This window comes from Thamnophis elegans, chromosome 17 (genome assembly GCF_009769535.1).
Source record: "Thamnophis elegans isolate rThaEle1 chromosome 17, rThaEle1.pri, whole genome shotgun sequence".
Taxonomy (NCBI): domain Eukaryota; kingdom Metazoa; phylum Chordata; class Lepidosauria; order Squamata; family Colubridae; genus Thamnophis; species Thamnophis elegans.
The window spans coordinates 5,738,272-5,757,272 of NC_045557.1; the positions used below are offsets into that span (position 1 = coordinate 5,738,272).

The following is a 19,001-nucleotide window of genomic DNA, read 5'->3' on the forward strand; positions in this document are numbered from 1 at the left end:
AATGTGATGATTCCCCTCGCACATGCGTGCTGGTCGTTCCCGACTCTAGGGGGCGGTGCTCATCTCCGTTTCAAAGCCGAAGAGCCAGCGCTGTCCGAAGACGTCTCCGTGGTCATGTGGCCGGCATGACTCAATGCCGAAGGCGCACGGAACGCTGTTCCCTTCCCACCAAAGGTGGTTCCTATTTTTCTACTTGCATTTTTTACGTGCTTTCGAACTGCTCGGTTGGCAGAAGCTGGGACAAGTCACGGGAGCTCACTCCATTAGGCGGAATGAGGGATTCGAACCGCCAAACTGCCGGCCTTTCTGATCGACAAGCTCAGCGTCTTAGCCACTGAGCCACCTTTTGGGAAGGCGTTGTCCTTATTTTTGGGGGGACTGAGCTGGCTATTACGGGAAGAGAGGGGCATAGAGTTGTAACCTCCCACAGATGCTAGAGTGGCAGATCAATGCCTTCCTTCGCCTCGGATTCTTGATTTAATTTTGGACACTATTTGGAACCCCGACACCCCGATTTAAATACAGCAGGTGCTCCCCTTCAACCATTCACTTAGTGACCAAAGTTGCGACGGGACTGGGGGGGGGAAAAGTGACTTACGACGGTCAGGTCCTTGCACTAAAAGTGGGCTCTCCTGGGCCACGGGATCAAATTTGGACGCTCCCATTTATGACGGTGGCGAAGGATCTCGGGATCCGTCGTGTGCGAGCATCCCAGCCAATTCAATCCAACAAGGGAATCTGGATTTGGTTAAGGACGGCGTGATTCGCTTAAAGACCGCGGCGATTAACTTTAAAAAGTAAAATTAAAAAAAGGGGGTCTCGTCAAATCTTTGCCAATCACCGTACGAGTGCCTTGCTTAGCGACGCTTCCGAGCTGTGTTCGTAAAGGGGGAGGGGGAGCAGCTGTGATTCAATCGGGGTGGGTGGGGCAAGCCGAAAAGGGGTGTAAATTTCTGGCCTTCCCTACCTGTTGAACTCCTGTCTGGGGCCCGGTGGCTTCGTCAGAGAAGGTCAAGATTAAGAGTGACGGATTGCCGGCTTCACCCCAGGGAAAATCTCTCTCATGGGTCACGGACGTCCCATTTCTGCTCCGCAGTCCAAGCTGTTTCCCCCCCACCCCCACCCCAAAAAACCTCCCTGCAGGGCAGGCCAATAAGCACGGACGCTGTTCGGAGAGGCGCACCATGGGCCAGGAAGAAGAGGTGGGAGGGGGGCAAGGTTCGAAGGCCATCCGATCGGCCGAACCCTCTTTCAGCCTTGGAAGGAGCCGTTCCATAGGATCACCTCATCTGGTGGTCTTCTTTTAGTGCAGCGGATGAATTGGGGAGGGGGCGTGCCTCGGTTCCCCCCCCCCTCCAAGAGAGAAAGAGAAGCGAGAAGGACGGGCCAGAGGATGTTCATACGTCGTAATTGGGCAGATAGCTGTAAGACGGGCCGCTGGCAGGCGACGAGGTGAAGTTGCAGGGGAAAAACCAGCAGATGACAAAACCTGGGCGGGAGAAGAGCGGAGAAGAAGGTTTTGGGTGGGTCTTTGTCCCCCCCCCCCCATAACCAAGAATAAGAGAGGAAGAGGAGTAGGTGATGAAGGAACAGGAAAAGACGCGGAGGAGAGGAGCAGGTGGAGATGAAGGAGGAAGAAAATAAGGGAGAAAAGGAGAAAGTGGAAGAGAAGAGGAAGGAGGAGAGGAGAAGGAGGAAGGTGTGGAAGGGGAAGAAGGAAAGGAGGAGGAAAGGAGGAGCTGTAGGAGGAGGTGGAAGAGGAGGAAGAATAAGAAGAAAAGGAGGAGAGGAGGAAGAAGGAAAAGAAAAGGAGGAGAGAAGGAGGAAGAATAAGAGGAGGAGATGGAAAAGGAAAAAGAGGAGGAGGAGAGGAGGAAGAAAAAAAGAAAAGGAGAGGAGGAAGAAGAAAAAGGGGGAGGAGAGGAGGAGGAAGAATGAGGAGGTAGAAAAGGAAAAGAAGAAAAGGAGAGGAAGAACAAGAAAAAGAAAAGGAGGAAAGGAAGAGGAGGAAGAGGAGGTGGAAGAGGAAGAAGAAAAGGAGGAGAGGAGGAAGAAAAAGAAAAGAAGGAGAGGAGGAAGAAGAGGAAGAATAAGAGGAGGAGGTGGAAGAGGGAGACGGAGGAGGAGGAGGAGGCAAACACATAGAAAGGAGTCCTTTGTCCTGGAGTCCCGACGCACCTCGGCCGAAGACCTCGCGCAGGAGGGCGATCTTCGGTTTGCGCCTGGGGGTCCCTCCCCGGGGACCCTCTTTCTGGAGCCGGTTGCGCAGCTGCTCTAAGGGGGTCTCGTCGGTGATGATGGAGACCACCTGGAAGGCAGACCGGGGCGGTGGTGTGTGAGGGGGGTGGGCAGGGGAAAGGAGCGAGAAGGTTTGAGGCTTTCTCGAGCCCCCCCCCCCAATCCCCTCCCGCCCCGAGTTACAACCACACCTGGTCGTAAAATATAACCGTGACGAAGAGGCCGAAGAGGATGGATTCCACCAGTAAGATAATCCGGTGAGCACTGGGAAAGGAAGCGGGGGAGAAAAGCAGAGAATCGGTGATGGGTCGATTGGTCTTACGCCTCTTTTTTTTCAGCGCTGTTCTAACTTTGGTCGCTAAACAAGGACAATTTAGCGACCCCCAGAAGCAAAGCCCAGTTTCGTCCACCTTCCCACCCACCCCCAAATTCCAAAGAGGGAGGAACTGAAACACAAAATCCTTCAATTTATTATTTTCTCATTTTCTTCTGCTCCCCTCAAACGAGAGAGACAGACAGACAGACAGACAGAAAGAGAGAAAAAGAGAGAGACACACAGAGAGAGAGACAGAGAGAGAGACACAGAGAGAGACAGACAGAGACAGACAGACAGAAAGAGAGAAACAGAGAGAGAAAGACACAGAGAGAGACACACAGAGAGAGAGACAGAGAGAGAGACACAGAGAGAGACAGACAGAGACAGACAGACAGACAGAAAGAGAGAAACAGAGAGAGAGAGACACAGAGAGAGACAGACAGAGACAGACAGACAGACAGAAAGAGAGAAACAGAGAGAGAGAGACACAGAGAGAGACACACAGAGAGAGAAAGACAGAGACACAGACAGAGACACAGAGAGAGACAGAGAGAGACAGACAGAGACAGAGAGACAGAGACAGAGAGAGACAGAGATGCAGAGAGGCAGAGAGAGACATGCAGAGAGACAGAGAGAGACACACACAGACAGAGAGAGACAGAAAGACAGAGAGAGAGAGAGAGACAGAGAGAGAGACAGAGAGAGACACAGAGAGAGAGAGAGAGAGAGGAGAGGAGAGAGAGAGAAAGAGAGGAGAGAGAGAGAGATCGGCCCGTTTCCGTCCGGTGCCAAATTGGCTGGATTTTCTCCTCCCCGTGCCAAAAATCTGGCACGCCAGTTGTTCTTGGCAAGGACCGGGTGACATGGCAAATTTCTCTCGACTGTATTTCTATTTTCTTTTATTTTTGAGGGCCGAGGGATGGAAAACGCACCCTTTCGGGAGGGTTGAACTCAAACAATAAATTCAGATTTTCATTTTTTAATTTCGTTGCGCTGGGGAAAAGGACGGACTTACATTTGGATGGGGCTGCCGGCCACGCCGCCTTCATAGCCTTCGGCCCTGCTGGCCGAGATCCTGTCCAGGGGCCACACCCAGGTGGCCAACACCAGGCCCATGGCGTAGAGACTCGCCAAGCCTGTGGCCGGAGAAATAGGTCAGCCGACGCCGAAGATAATTGAAGAGGGGAAGGGAAAAGGAAGTCTCCAAGCCAATTTTTTTCCTCTCTGGATCCCTCATTAAGCTTGCAGGCTCCTTCTGGTCCGTTCCCACAACCAGAAGGAAGAAAAAACAAGGGGTTCCCCCTGCAGGGGTTTTTTGGGGTGGGTGGGTGGGATTTCCAGGGTTATGTTTCAGGTTTTTTCCCAACCCTCGTCGGAAAATCGGTGGGATCAGCGAGAACGGTTGGCCTCCAGATGCGGTGGGGGCTTCGACGCCGGAGGGTTTTAAAGAAGACTTTGGACAGCTGTTTGTCTGGAATGGGAGGGGGTCTCCTGCTTGAGCAGGGGGTTGGACTAGAAGACCTCGAGGGTCCTTTCCAACTGTGTTATGTTTTTATTCTTCCTTCCTCCATCACTGGAGGGTTTTAAAGAAGAGATTGGACAGCCGTTTGTCTGGAATGGGAGGGGGGTCTCCTGCTTGAGCAGGGGTGGGGGTGGACTAGAAGACCTTGAGGGTCCCTTCCAACCCTGTTAATCTAATATAACCATCTAATCTAATCTAGTCTAAAGAGATTGGAGGATTCTTTGTCTGAAACAGGATAGGGTTTCCTGCTTGAGCAAGGGGTTGGACTAGAAGACCTCTAAGGTTCCTTCCAACCCTGTTATTCTTCTGTCTTCTGAGCAGGAGGTTGGAGTAGATGACCTCCAAGGTCCCTTCCAGCCCTGTTATGCTGTCTTCTGAGCCAGGGGTTGGACTAGAAGACCTCCAAGGTCCCTTCCAGCCCTGTTATCCTGTCTTCTGAGCCAGGGGTCGGACTAGAAGACCTCCAAGGTCCCTTCCAGCTCTGTTATCCTGTCTTCTGAGCCAGGGGTCGGACTAGATGACCTCCAAGGTCCCTTCCAGCCCTGTTATGCTATCTTCTGAGCAGGGGGTTGGACTAGATGACCTCCAATTCCCTTCCAGCCCCGTGATTCTGCACAGGTAGTCCTCGACCTAGAGCCTCCATCGAGCCCAACATTCCTTCTGCTAAGCGAGACAGTAAAATTTGCCTGTCAGGTCGCAAAAATCACGCGACCCCGGGGACACTGCGACCGTCGTAAACACGAGTCAGTTGCCAAGCGTCAGAACTTCGAGGACCTGACCACGGGGCTGCTGCAACGGTCGTAAATATGAATCACGGAGTCAATTCCCTTTTTTCCCACCGCCGTCCTAACCTCGGCTTTTCGTAAGTCAAAGACTACCCTTACTACAAAGTGTAAACCGATTGTAGGCTTTGGAGGAGAGGAGAAATCAATAAGGGAAGAAAAGTGGGGCCAGAGCAGCCTCTAGTGGACGAAGGCTGCAAGCGCGCCTCCATTTTCCCCAAAAGCAGAATATCCTCATTCGGCCTCTTAGCCTCCTCCGTAAGTCAGTCGCTAAATGAATGGTCGTAAGTCGAGGATTGCCTGCATAAACCACGGGGGTCTCTCTTATCCTTGATGGCGGTGGGGGAGCAGTTTTGGGAGCTTTCAAGAGGAGACTGGACTGCCGTTTGTCAGAAATGGTCACCGGTTTGGGGGGGGGTTGGGCTAGATGACCTCCAAGGTCCCTTCCCCACTCTGTTAAATCTGTAGGATTGGACTAGATGACCTCCAAGGTCCCTTCCCCACTCTGTTAATCTGTTAAATCTGGGATAAAGCTTTCAAGAAGAGACTGGACTGCCGTCTGTCGGAAATGGTGTAGGGTCTCCGGTTTGGGGGAGGGGAGGTTGGACTAGATGACCTCCAAGGTCCCTTCCCCACTCTGTTAATCTGTTAAATCTGGGATAAAGCTTTCAAGAAGAGACTGGACTGCCATCTGTCGGAAATGGTGTAGGGTCTCCGGTTTGGGGGAGGGGAGGTTGGACTAGATGACCTCCAAGGTCCCTTCCCCACTCTGTTAATCTGTAGGGTTGGACTAGATGACCTCCAAGGTCCCTTCCCCATTCTGTTAATCTGTTAAATCTGGGATAAAGCTTTCAAGAAGAGACTGGACTGCCATCTGTCGGAAATGGTGTAGGGTCTCCTGTTTGCAGGGGGGGAGGGGGGTTGTTGTTGGACTAGATGACCTCCAAGGTCCCTTCCCCACTCTGTTAAATCTGTATCTGATCTGATTCTTCCACTTCCTTCCCATGCGTGATTCCTTCCTTGGATCCCAGCGGGATTGGATCCCACTTCTTAAAACAATACCTGTGTAGAAAAGGAACTGGATAAAGTATTTCTGGTTGAGTTCTCCCACGCAGTTGTTGATCCTGCAAAGGAAAAGAATAATAATAATAATTATTATTATTTTTTTAAAAAGAAACCCACAGCGACGTCAAAAATCACATTATAGGTAGGTCCTCGGCGTACGACCAGAACCCGAGCCCCAAAATTTATGTTGCTAAGTGGGAAATGACATGACCACGGAAATCAAGACAAGGATGGAGAAAGCTCAAACGGCGTCTTTTCAAAATGAAAAAGGACTTCTGCAGTCACGACGGGACATTTTCCAGCTGTTTTTGAACTATTTTCAGGCCATTTTCAGGGGTGTCTTCTGCCTCTTTTGGGGAACCATTTTAGGCCATTTTTCAGGCAGTTTTCTGGGGCATTTTCCAGCTGTTTTTGAGCTATTTTCAGCCCATTTGCAGGCCATTTTCTGGAGGTGTTTTCTGGCTGTTTTGCGACCAATTTCAGGCTAGTTTTGGGGCCATTTTTCATGAAGTTTCCTGGGGCATTTTCCAGCTGTCTATGAGCTATTTTCAGGTCATTTTCAAGCCATTTCTGGCCCGCAAAAGTAGCCTGAAAACGGCCCGCAAAATAGCCCCAAAACAGGCATGTGTGTGCTGGTTTTTGGGTTTCTGGTTCTCCGGCGAGCACAAGCACGCAGCCCCATGTCCGCTCTGGTTTGGGCACTAGGTGCCGAAAAGGTTCGCCATCTCTGAACTAGAAGCATTTGAAAGGTGGATTGACAGGCGGCTGTTATTATAGCAATAGCAATAGCAGTTAGACTTATATACCGCTTCATAGGGCTTTCAGCCCTCTCTAAGCGGTTTACAGAGTCAGCATATCGCCCCCAACAACAATCCGGGTCCTCATTTTACCCACCTCGGAAGGATGGAAGGCCGAGTCAACCTTGAGCCAGTGGGATTAGAACCGCTGAACTGCAGATAACAGTCAGCTGAAGTGGCCTGCAGTACTGCACCCTAACCACTGCGCCACCTCGGCTCTTACTTACTGGGTCGACAAAATCAGAGAGGAGGAGGAGGAGGGGATAAACCGCCTGGGAAACGCCAAAGGGAATCATCCAAAGGATAATAAAAGCGGAAGTTGGATATTTTGGACAGGTGATGCGACACCCGGAAAAAATACGGCATCCTTCGCTTCATCCTCCAGGGGAAGATTTCTCAAAGATTTTATCAATCTTTGACAAAACGGTTGATAGGAATAGGACTCCCAGCGTCCCGACGAGGGAGGTGGCAGAGGAAGTAGTAGTGAGAAATTTGCCAAGTGGGTTTTGCTCCCGTTTTACGACCTTGACCGCAGCGGGTGAAGGGAACTGCTCCCGTGGTTGAGTGAGTCACATGGTCGTTAAGCGAATCGGGCTCTCCTGTTGATTCGTTTGGAAGGTCGCAAAAGGGGACCGGGTGACTCGGGAAGGCTGCGGCCGTCGTAAATTGGCCAACGGTGTGAAATTTGGGTCAGGGGACCTGCAACGGTCGTTAAGAGTGAAACTTCTAGCGGTCACTAAGTGGACTGTTGTAAGCCGAGGACTTTCTGTAAAAGCGGGAAGTTGTTCCTGACTTGGAAACAAGTGGGGTGGAAAAACCTCAAACCAAACTGTGCCACAGAACCCATCAGGCTAAGCAGCTCAGGGCCCATGGTGCAGAGATCTTGAACCCTCACCAAGGGCAGTGATGGTCCATCCGGCGGACGCAGCGGTGACAAATGCGGCAGTGATGAGCCCGGGGTGGCCGGTAGGTTTCGCACCGGTTGCAAACGGTCCAGTCCTCGTTATTCTAAAATAAAAAATTTTAAAAAATGAAATGAAACGGGAATGCTGGATGAAACGATGGAAGAGGCATTTGTAGGGAATATTTTTTTCTCCAATTTCTTTAAGCTGGGAGTTTACGAACGTGGCGACTTTTAAGACCCCGTGGACTTCAACTCCCAGAATTCCCCCAGCCAGCCATACGCTACTTGACAGCTGTAGGATGAGGCTTACGTTACTATAGAGCGTACCTCCTGGAGAGAACTCCAGGTTTCGGGAGGGCTCTGGGCCAAGGACTCTATGGTGAGACACCCCCGCATTCAAAATATCAGAGCTGATTTGGAACTGAGGGGGAAGGTGGTAGGATAGAAACCAGGAGAGAGTGAGTTCTAGTCCCGCCTTAGGCATGAAAGGCAGCTGGGTGACTTTAGGCCAATCACCAGGAGACAGTGAGTTCTAGTCCTGCCTTAGGCATGAAAGACAGCTGGGTGACTTTGGGCCAATCACCAGGAGACGGTGAGTTCTAATCCCGCCTTAGGCATGAAAGGCAGCTGGGTAGCTTTGAGCCAATCACCAGGATACGGGGAGTTCTAGTCCTGCCTTAGGCATGAAAGGCAGCTGGGTGACTTTGGGCCAATCACCAGGAGACTGGGAGTTCTAATCCCGCCTTAGGCATGAAAGACAGCTGGGTGACTTTGGGCCAATCACCAGGAGACAGGGAGTTCTAGTTCTGCCTTAGGCATGAAAGGCAGCTGGGTAGCTTTGAGCCAATCACCAGGAGACGGGGAGTTCTAGTCCCGCCTTAGGCACGAAAGGCAGCTGGGTGACTTTAGGCCAATCACCAAGAGACAAGGAGTTCTAGTTCTGCCTTAGGCATTAAAGGCAGCTGGGTAGCTTTGAGCCAATCACCAGGTGATGGTGAGTTCTAATCCCACCTTAGGCATGTAAGGCAGCTGGGTGACTTTGGGCCAATCACCAGGAGACTGGGAGTTCTAATCCCGCCTTAGGCATGAAAGACAGCTGGGTGACTTTGGGCCAATCACCAGGAGACAGGGAGTTCTAGTTCTGCCTTAGGCATGAAAGGCAGCTGGGTAGCTTTGAGCCAATCACCAGGAGACGGGGAGTTCTAGTCCCGCCTTAGGCACGAAAGGCAGCTGGGTGACTTTGGGCCAATCACCAAGAGACAAGGAGTTCTAGTTCTGCCTTAGGCATTAAAGGCAGCTGGGTAGCTTTGAGCCAATCACCAGGTGATGGTGAGTTCTAATCCCACCTTAGGCATGTAAGGCAGCTGGGTGACTTTGGGCCAATCACCAGGAGACGGTGAGTTCTAGTCCCGCCTTAAGCATGAAAGCCAGCTGGCTGGGGAATTCTGGGAGTTGATGTCCACCTATCATAAACCCTTCAAAGTGGGGAGAGACTGATCTAGGTGGGTGCACATTAAATACCCATAAAGGAAAATACAGGAAATAATGTGCATTTCTCCCCCCCCCCCCCGTCCCCTCCAAGGCTATCAATAAGGCCTACCATGCAGATCTTTGACCTCTTGTGGGGAGAGAAAAACTTGCCCGTTTCACAACTCACACGGCTGTTGTTGCTGCTGGTGCTCCGGAGATCGGAGAAATCGAGGGCCATGTCGGGCAGCGGCACCACCCCTGAAAAAGCAAGATGCCGAGACCTTAGCTAAAATTGAATTTAACCTTGGGGGGGGGGGGGGGCACGCCTCGCCTCGCTTGTCAACCCGAGATGGCTGTGGCTCTTCAGCCTGATTCACTTCATGATCGTGTGGCTCGCTTAACAACTGCAAGGGGGTGTGGCCCGCCAGGGGCCTGCGGAGCTGGCAGCAGAATCAGACAGTGGGGAGGGTTGGGGAGGAACCTGGGCCAGTCCTGGAGTCTGGGGGAGGCTCGGAGGAGGGCTCTGTGTCGGAGGCAGAGGGGATGGCCAGGGCCGTCTGACAGATATCAGCTGCCTTCGGAGTCAGGCATCAGGGAGGCCGCTCTTGCAAGCCCTAGCTTCCGCACCGCTTCTCTTAGCGGCGGCCGCAAAAAGAGCGGTCGTCCCAGAGACGCTAGGGCTGGCAAGAGTGTGCCAGAAAGAGAGACAGAACTTTCGGCCCTCTCTGGATCAGCTGATCCGCAGGCCGAGATTATGGGGCCTCCTGAGTCTCCAAAATAATAAGACCTCCCCGAAAATAAGGCCCAGCACTTATTTCAGGGGGGGATCAAAAGAAAATAAGACCCTGTCTTATTTTCGGGGAAACGGTGTGTGTGTGTAGATGGATGGATGGAGTTGATAGAGATAAGGAGAGAGAGAGAGAAAGATGGAGGGGGAGAGATAAAAGTAGATAGAGAGGGTGGGAGGGAGGAAGAGAGAGGGATATGATAGAGATAAAGATAGAGAGGGAGGGAGGGAAGGAGGGAGAGAGATAGAGAGAAAGGTAGAGATAGATAGATAGATAGATAGATAGATAGATAGATAGATAGGGAGGGAGGGAGGGAGGAGGGAGGGAGGGAGATATGATAGAGAGAGATAAAGATGATAAAGATAGATAGATAGATAGATAGATAGATAGATAGATAGATAGATGATAGATAGGAAGAGAGGGAGGGAGAGAAAGAGAGAGGTAGATAGAAGGAGGGAGATATGATAGAGAGAGATAAAGATAGAGATAGATAGATAGATAGATAGATAGATAGATAGATAGATAGATAGATAGAGATAGATAGGGAGGGAGGGAGATGTGTGAGAGAGATAAAGATGATGGAGATAGATAGATAGATAGATAGATAGATAGATAGATAGATAGACAGATAGATAAATAGATAGGGAGAAGGAGGGAGATATGATAGAGAGATATAGATAGATAGATAAATAGATAGAGAGATAGAGAGATATGATAAAGAGATAAAGATGATAGAGATAAAGAGAGAGAGAAAGAGAGAGAGAAGTAGGTGGCTTTTACGTCAGAGGCCTGTTCTTGTCCTGTTCTGCAGCATCTATTTGGCCACGGTTCCAGTTCTCGATCTCAAATCTCATCCAAAGAGCCCATTAAGTACATCTCTGAAGCAAACAAATGGAAAAACAAGCCAGCTTTTTGGCAGCCGGGGGGGGGGGGGGGGCAGAGAGAAAGACTCATCATCTCTCCCCCCCCCTTTTCCATTCGTCATTTGCTCTCTCCAGCAACAGGAACAGAACAAACTTTTTTGACCACGGAACGATTACTCAACCGAAGATGTTCCCCTGGCAGTGACGCAGCTGGAGAATTCCGGCCTGATAAATATTTTGATTTGGGATCATGAAGGCAAAGAAGCCGAGAGCTCCATAAATCAGCCTCGGGGGCGGCCAAACTAAAACGAAGGGACGGCTTGTTTGGACTGTGGACTTAAGAAACAAATTAAAAAGAAAAAAACCCACTTCCTAAAGATGCGTAAACTGAAGTCAAGCTGTCGAAAAGGACAATAAATCCGGAGGGACGAGCCCAAGCGGAGAGGCCTACAGATCAATCTTGGCAGCGAAACTAAAACGAACGGACCTTGTGGCTTGAGCCTTTAGGATTTGTACTGTTTCATTTGTTCCCTAGTATGATTTGATTGCTTATTTAGTAACCTCTGACGGTCACTGTTGTATCTTATCATTCTTGATGAATGCATTTTATTTTTCTTTATGTACACTGAGAGAGCATCTGCACCAAAGACAAATTCCTTGTGTGTCCAATCACACTTGGCCAATAAAGAATTCTATTCTATTCTATTCTCTATTCTATTTTCTTTTCTATTCTATTCTCTTTTCTAATTCTATTCTATTCTAATTCTATTCTTTCTAGTTTCTATTCTCTATTATAATTTTCTATTCTATTGTCTATTCTTTTCCATTCCATTCTCTATTCTAATTCTATTCTATTCTATTTTCTTTACTTTTCTATTCTATTCTCTATTCCATTCCACACTCTAATTTCTTTTCTATTCCATTCTCTATTCTGTTTTCTTTTCTATTCTATTCTCTATTATAATTCTATTCTATTCTTTCTAGTTTCTATTCTCTACTATAATTTTCTATTCAATTGTCTATTCTTTTCCATTCCATTCCATTTTCTATTCTAATTCTATTCTATTCTCTATTCTATTCTATTTTCTTTTCTATTCTATTCTCTATTCCATTCCACTCTCTATTCTAATTTCTTTTCTATTCTATTCTCTATTCTATTTTCTTTTCTATTCTATTCACTATTCTAATTCTAGTCTATTCTTTCTAGTTTCTATTCTCTATTATAATTTTCTATTCTATTCTCTATTCCATTCTATTCTATTTTCTTTTCTATTCTCTATTCCATTCCACTCTCTATTTTTTATTCTATTCTCTATTCTATTCTATTCCATTCTATTATCTTTTCTATTCTATTCTCTATTCTATTCCATTCCATTCTCTATTCTATTTTCTTTTCTATTCTCTATTCTAATTTCATTCTAATTCTATTTCTATTCTATTCTTTCTATTCTAATTCTATTCTATTTCTAATCTATTTCTATTCTATTCCATTCTATTCTCTATTTTAATTTTCTATTCTATTGTCTATTCTCTATTCTAATTCTATTCCATTCTCTATTCTAATTCTATTCTATTTTAGTCTTTGTAGTAAGCAGGGAGAAAGGAAAAGAAAGAAATCAAAGAAAAAGCAAAAAGTATATTAAAAGTTTAAAAAAAATAGAAAGTAAAATCATTTGTTCAGACTGCAGATTTTTTTTTAAAAAAAAACACCCCACTTTCTAAAGATGCGTAAACTGAAGTTGTCGAAGCGACAATAAATCCGTAAGTGATGCTCCTTAAAAATCAAGAACCCCATTTCAACACAATACCGAGAGAACAGCGAAAGCAAAAAAATAATAATTGCAATTTGGATTTTATTATTTATTTAGTACATCTTGACATTGGCAGGGTTAAGATGGGTGGACTTCAACTCCCAGGATTGCCCAGCCAGCATGCTTTTAATACATTTATTTATTTATTGGTTTTGTATGCCGCCCACTCTCGGAAGACTCCGGGCGGCAAGAGAGCTGGGGAATTCTGGGAGTTGAAGTCCACACGCCTCAAAAATTGCCAAGTTTGGAAAAGATTGCCCTAACCTACTGACCGGAGAGGGAGTTACCCACTGTCTAAGTTCAGGCCTTACGCAGGGAGTCCTCGACCTACAACCACAATGGAGCTCCAATTTCTGTCGCTAAGCGAGACCTTTGAGTTTTGCCCTGTTTTACGACCTTCCTTACCCCGCTTGTAAAGGGAATCCCTGCAGGGGTTAAGCCAGGCACAGGGTCGTTAAGAGGAACACGTCCGTGATGGGTTTCACATTTTGGATCACGTGACGCAGGACACCGTCATAAATACGAGTCAGTTGCCACGCGTCTTGAGTTTTGATCATGCAACCTTTGCGTGACGGGCGAAAAAATGGCCCTAAGTCCCTTTATTCAGGGACTTCGGTCGCTAAACGAACTTTTGAAACGTTTAACGCGCCACCCAAGACAGACTGCGAAACTGAATTGGGTTCGCCAGGGGCAGGAAAAGTAAACGACACGCACAACTCAGCACGACAGTTATGGAGTTGTGACGGCCTGGCTGCAACAGTTTTGCCAAAACTAGAGACATGGATGATCACCTGGGTCGCCAAAGACAGCTCTGGTGTGGCAGATCAGGAGCATCAGAACGACGAGGTTGAAGGCCGCCGCATGGAAAGGACACCAGAAGCTGGAAATAAAGAGAACGGTGGTTAGAATTAATATGGGAAGTAAAAAGGTACAAGGGACTTATGATCAATTACCTCCAACAGACCTATTAGATCCCACAGACTAGGCCTCCTCCGAATCCCATCCACTGGCCAATGCCGATTGTCTACCATCCGGAGGAGGGCCTTCTCTGTGGCTGCTCCGGCCCTCTGGAACGAGCTCCCCGTGGAGATCCGGACCCTCACCACCCTTCAGGCTTTCCGCAAAGCCGTTAAAACCTGGCTGTTCCGGGAGGCCTGGGGCTGATGAGTTCCCACCCCCTCTCGAATCGTGACCCGTCAAAACCGCGCTCGACTAAGCCGCGCCCGATTAAACCGCGTCGCTGACGTCATCAACAGGGCGACAACAGCCAGCGCGGAGAAAGAAGGGCGCTTTAAATAGCGCTTTGAAACCAAGCCGATTCAACTTAAGGTAAGGGTTAGGTTTAGGGTTAGGTTAAGGGTTAGGTTAACGGTTAGGATTAGGTTTAGGGTTAGGTTAAGGGTTAGGTTTAGGGGGGTTAGGTTTAGGTTTAGGGGTTAATTTTAGGTTTAGGGTTTACAGCGTGCTTCTGTCTCCGCGCTGTTGTCGCCCTGTTGATGACGTCAGCTACACGGTTTAGTCGGACGCGGTTTAGTCGAGCGCGGTTTTGTGCTGGAACCCTCTCGAATTGTGTGGCTGTTGACTGCTTTTAAATTGGCTCTATAGTTTGTTTGTTTGTCTCTTCCTTTTGTCTGTATTCCCTCCCCTTGGTTTGTTAGCCGCCCTGAGTCCCTCCGGGAATAGGGCAGCATACAAGTGAAATAAACCTTATAACCTTACAACCTTATCACATATGGTGGACCTGCCCGGAAAGACAAAAATATTGGACAAAAATTTGGAAATGGGTGCAAGAAATTACAGGAGAACAGATAAAATACAAACCCAAAATCTTTCTACTGTGGAATAATCAAAGGGAAATCTACAAAGAAAATTAAGTACATATTAACACATCTGCTAATTACAGCTAGAATAGCATTTGCCCAATGCTGGAAACAAAATAATTACCCCCTCGGACGATTTAGTGATAAAAAAAAAAACTTTGGATTGTGCAGAGATGGACAAATTAACACTGAAATTAAAAGATAAAAAAGAGTCGGAATATTATGAAATTTGGAACAATTGGTACAAATGGCTGCAAAACAAGAATAAAATTAATTAAGCCAAAAAACTATATATAAATATATATATATAGAAGCAGTATGCTTCCTCCCATATTTGGGCATATCAGGGGTTGTGACATAAAAAACATACCTGGCTCAGCTGATAAAGGAGGAGAACCTTGTGGCTTAGTGGTTAACACAACTGCTTAATATGTAATACAGCACAGATTCAAATCCCAGTAAGGGTATGGCTAGCTGATGAGAGCTAAATAGCTTGAAATAGATCTATACTAGTCTCCCTTTATTTATTTATCAGCACAAATGCGACATATATATAGAACTGTGTATAAAGGTGTGTAAATATAGAAGCGAAATATTATATACATGTACAGGTATGATGACATAACAATGTTGATGTAATTACTGTAAGGTGTTGTAGAAGGGAAAAAATAATTTAAAAATCTGCTAAAAAAAGAATATGGGAAGATCATGCATATATTTGCATCATGTCTAGCGCCACCAGCTGGTCATCCTCGGCACTGAACAGATGTTTAATGTTTAAAAAATAATCTCTTTTTATCTGATTGCGGATTGGACACCGGGGTATTTCGACCCACGGGGACCATTTGAGCCAGGGAGCATGTGCAGAAGGCACTTTCTGGATCAACGAGCTCCTGAACATGTGCAGAGAGGATCTTCCTTCCCAATCAGCGAAGACGCGTGGAGAGATTCTTCCTCCTGCTGGGTCACTGAGCTCCTGAACATGTGCAGAAGGCCCCTTCGCTCTGGGTCGCCGAGTTCCTGAGCATGTGCAAACAGCATCTTTCTTCTGCTAGGTCCCTGAGCTCCTGAACAAGTGCAGAATGCTTCTTCCTTCCGGATGACTGAGCTCTTGAGCATGTGCAGAGAGCATCTTCCTTCTCCTAGATGATTGAGCTCCTGAGCATGTGCAGACAGCATCTTTCTTCTCCGAGGTCCCTGAGCTCCTGAACAAGTGCAGAATGCTTCTTCCTTCTGGATGACTGAGCTCTTGAGCATGTGCAGAGAGCATCTTCCTTCTCCTAGATGATTGAGCTCCTGAGCATGTGCAGACAGCATCTTTCTTCTCCGAGGTCCCTGAGCTCCTGAACAAGTGCAGAATGCTTCTTCCTTCCGGATGACTGAGCTCTTGAGCATGTGCAGAGAGCATCTTCCTTCTCCTAGATGATTGAGCTCCTGAGCATGTGCAGAAGGCGTCTTCCTTCTGGATCACTGAGCTCCTGAGCATGTGCAGACAGCATCTTTCTTCTCTTAGATCACTGAGTGTCTGAACATGTACAGAGGGCAAATTCTTGCTAGGTCAGTGAGCTCCTGAGCATGTGCAGACAGTATCTTCCTTCCATAGCACTGAGATCCTGAACATGCGCAGGGGGCATCTTCCTTCTGGATCATCAAGCTCCTGAGCATGTGCAGAAGGCATCTTCTTACAAGGTCAGTGAGCTCCTGAGCATGTGCAGAGCGCATCTTCCTTCTAGGGCACAGCTCCTGAACATGTGCAAAGTGCTTCTTTCTCCTCCTAGATCACTGAGCTCCTGAACATGTACAGAGGGCAAATTCCTGCTAGGTCAGCGAGCTCCTGAGCATGTGCAGAGGGCTCCTTTTTTCCCCCTCCACCTAATCATTGCCTTCCCCTCTCAAAAAGGAGGCCGAGAAGCCCCATCCCACCCCGGGGAAAGGAACCCCAAACCCGGGGCTCCTGAGCATGTACAGAGGGCTGGGGGCGGGCCTACCTGTCCCGGAAGCCGGGCTGGAGCAGGATGTGCTCCAGGATGACGTAATCGGCGTAGCCCACGCTCAGGTACGTGAGGAGGAGGCAGAGCCCCCCGCAGGGGTCCAGCCGGGCTCGCCCCTTCCCGCCGCACCGGCACCGGGCCCCGCTCCCCGCCGCCGCCGCCCCCATGGCAACCATGGCCGTCGCTTCCGGTCCCGCCCCCTCGCTCCACTACTCGGCCAATCGCCGCGCCGCTCCGTGGAACGAGGGGGGGGCGGGAGGAAGGAAGCGCAGGCGCATACAGCCACCCGGCTCCCGTTGCCATAGAGACGGGGCCTGCCACTCTTTTTCCTCCTCCCACACCAGCCTACCTGGCAGGGCTGTTGTGAAGGCACTATTAACTGCTTCTGAACCCCCAGAAGCACCTTTTTAAAATGTCTTAAGGCTCAGCCTTAAGGTTGCCGTACACTAAATAAATAAGTAACAATCCTGGGTGGCAGGAGAGCGACAGCATCTGGAGGGGTGCAGATGTTCCCCTCCTTTCATTGGATGGGTTGAGCTTTTTCTAGTAATTGGAAAGATTTCATTCATTAACGCCAGTCATCTTGCCCCGGCATTAGCAAATCCACCCCCAACAAAAGGAAGCAAAACATATATATATTAATATATATTTTAAAATATATATATATATATATATATATATATATATATATATATATATATATATATATATATATATATATATATATATATATATATATATATATATATTAAAAAGACTAAGTTCTGCAGCAAAATCTGCATATTCAGGAAAAAAAAAGAAAAAGAAAGAAAAAAGAAAGAAAAAGAAAGAAAAAGAAAGAAAAGGAAAAGGAAGGGAAAAATAAAGAAAGAAGGAAAAGAAGGAAGGAAAAAAGAAAGAAAGAACAGGGAAAAAGAAAGAAAGAAAAGGGAAACAAGAAAGAAAGAAAGAAAGAAAGGAAAAAGAAAGGAAGGAAGAGAAGATAGTATATATATATAGTATATCATATATATATATATAGTATTGAAAAAAGACTAAGTTCCTGCAGCAAAATCTGCATATTCAGAAAAAAAGAAAGAAAAAGAAAAAAGAGAAAAAAGAAAGAAAGGAAAAAGAAAGAAGAAAGAAGTGAAAAAGAAAGAATAAAGTAAAGAAAGAAAGAAATGGAAGGGAAAAGAAAGGGAAAAAGAAAGAAAAGGGAAAAAGAAAGAAAGAAAGGAAAAAGAAAGAAGGGAAAAAGAAAGAAAGAAAGAAAGAAAGAAAGAAAGAAAGAAAGAAAGAAAGAAAGATGGAAATCTGCAGCTTTCCTCACTGCCCTGGATGCAAAACTGAGAATTTCCTCTCCACTTCTTCAAATCACAAGAAGCTTCCAATTTGATTCCTTTATGCAATTGATAGGGCAGCATTTTAAACCTAGGATTTCAGATTTACAGGTTAACAGAATTGGAAGGGACCTTGTAGGTCATCTAGTCCAACCCCCCCTTACACCACTGGACACCAGTCCAGTGTCTTCTTGAAAGCTTCCAGGGATGAAGCTCCCACAACCTCTGAAGACAACTTCACTGCTTACACACACACAAACAGACATAAGCACAGACACACACACAAACACACACACAAATCCTGCCCATGGATACAAAATTAGGAATTTCCTTTTCTGTTTTTTTTTTCTTTTCTTTCTTTCTTTTGTTAGGTATATTACCAGAAAGCTTATCCTAAAGGGATTTACATATTTAATCATGCATATGTTGACAGCAGCAAGAATTCTATTTGCCCAATATTGGAAAAAAAACGAGGATATGCCTACAGCGGAGAGTATAATTAGAAAAATATTAGGATGTGCGGAGATGGATAGGCTGACAGTAATAATAAAAGATAAGGAAGAAACAGAATGCCTTTTTAATGTGGGATTTGTTTGATCGATCGTTAGACAAAAGAGGTAGAAATTAGAGGCAAAGGATCACTGATGCAAGAATTGAACTAATACATAAGCAAACAGTATTATTCCTACAAATGTTATTGTAACTACTATTAATATTATCAGTATTATTATTATTGTGTAAGTAAATTGATCCAGACAATACACTGTTTATTAAGCACTTACGTACTTTAAAGGAAAAAAATGTGTAATAATTTTTTTTTTAAGTTAGGGATTTCTCTTCATTTCTATTCCCCTGGGCAGGAAGCTTTCTATTTATTTTCATTATTTATCCAATAAAGGATACATAATGCAATCTGGCACTTTCTCCTTCCACCCATTTCCTGCAGTAAGCAAACTGGTTTGACAGGTTGGATTATTTTTGCTTCTTCAAAGAATAACCAGAAAGTCCATTTGCTTCTTGGGGTGGTGGTGGTGGAGGGAGGACCGTTGGGATATTCATCAGCAACTCTGATCTCTTGTCTCTGACATGCTGACTGGGGGGGGGGGGGGAGTCTACCTGTCTTAATGTCCCCCAGTAGAAAAAAAAAACTTCTTTAACCCACCCATTGTTTAATTAATTCCCATTCCTCTGTTGCCCCTTTCCCACAACCTCCATCCTAAAAAGTGTGGGAAGGTGGGGTGGGGGGGGCTCAGATTCATTTGCTCCTAGGAACACTCTCACTTTTCAACCGATGAGTTGGAACTTGGAAGGT

The 19,001-nt window shown here is 46.8% G+C and overlaps 1 protein-coding gene across 1 annotated transcript; it reads right to left on the minus strand.

Annotated features, from left to right (window-relative positions):
• Positions 1-303: 303 nt before the first annotated feature.
• Positions 304-16,543, minus strand: LOC116520135 (palmitoyltransferase ZDHHC3-like). Its single transcript, XM_032234286.1, has 9 exons — positions 16,365-16,543; positions 13,348-13,436; positions 9,282-9,352; positions 7,616-7,728; positions 5,921-5,982; positions 3,570-3,690; positions 2,430-2,502; positions 2,179-2,308; positions 304-1,489 (listed from the first exon to the last, which is right to left on the minus strand). Exons 1-9 carry the CDS (start codon positions 16,541-16,543, stop codon positions 1,398-1,400), a joined length of 930 nt encoding a protein of 309 aa, XP_032090177.1. The 3' UTR covers positions 304-1,397.
• Between the last annotated feature and the right edge of the window lie 2,458 nt (positions 16,544-19,001).

What these genes read in the sequence shown, in the direction of transcription:
- LOC116520135 (XM_032234286.1), bottom strand. Translation starts at nt 16,543, where the DNA reads ATGGTTGCCATGGGGGCGGCGGCGGCGGGGAGCGGGGCCCGGTGCCGG. An exon ending in GCCGGCAGCCCCATCCAAAT is followed by an intron (nt 2,503 to 3,569) that starts GTAAGTCCGTCC and finishes TTCCTTTCCCAG; the next exon opens with TGCTCACCGGATTATCTTAC. An exon ending in CGGTTATATTTTACGACCAG is followed by an intron (nt 2,309 to 2,429) that starts GTGTGGTTGTAA and finishes TCTGCCTTCCAG; the next exon opens with GTGGTCTCCATCATCACCGA.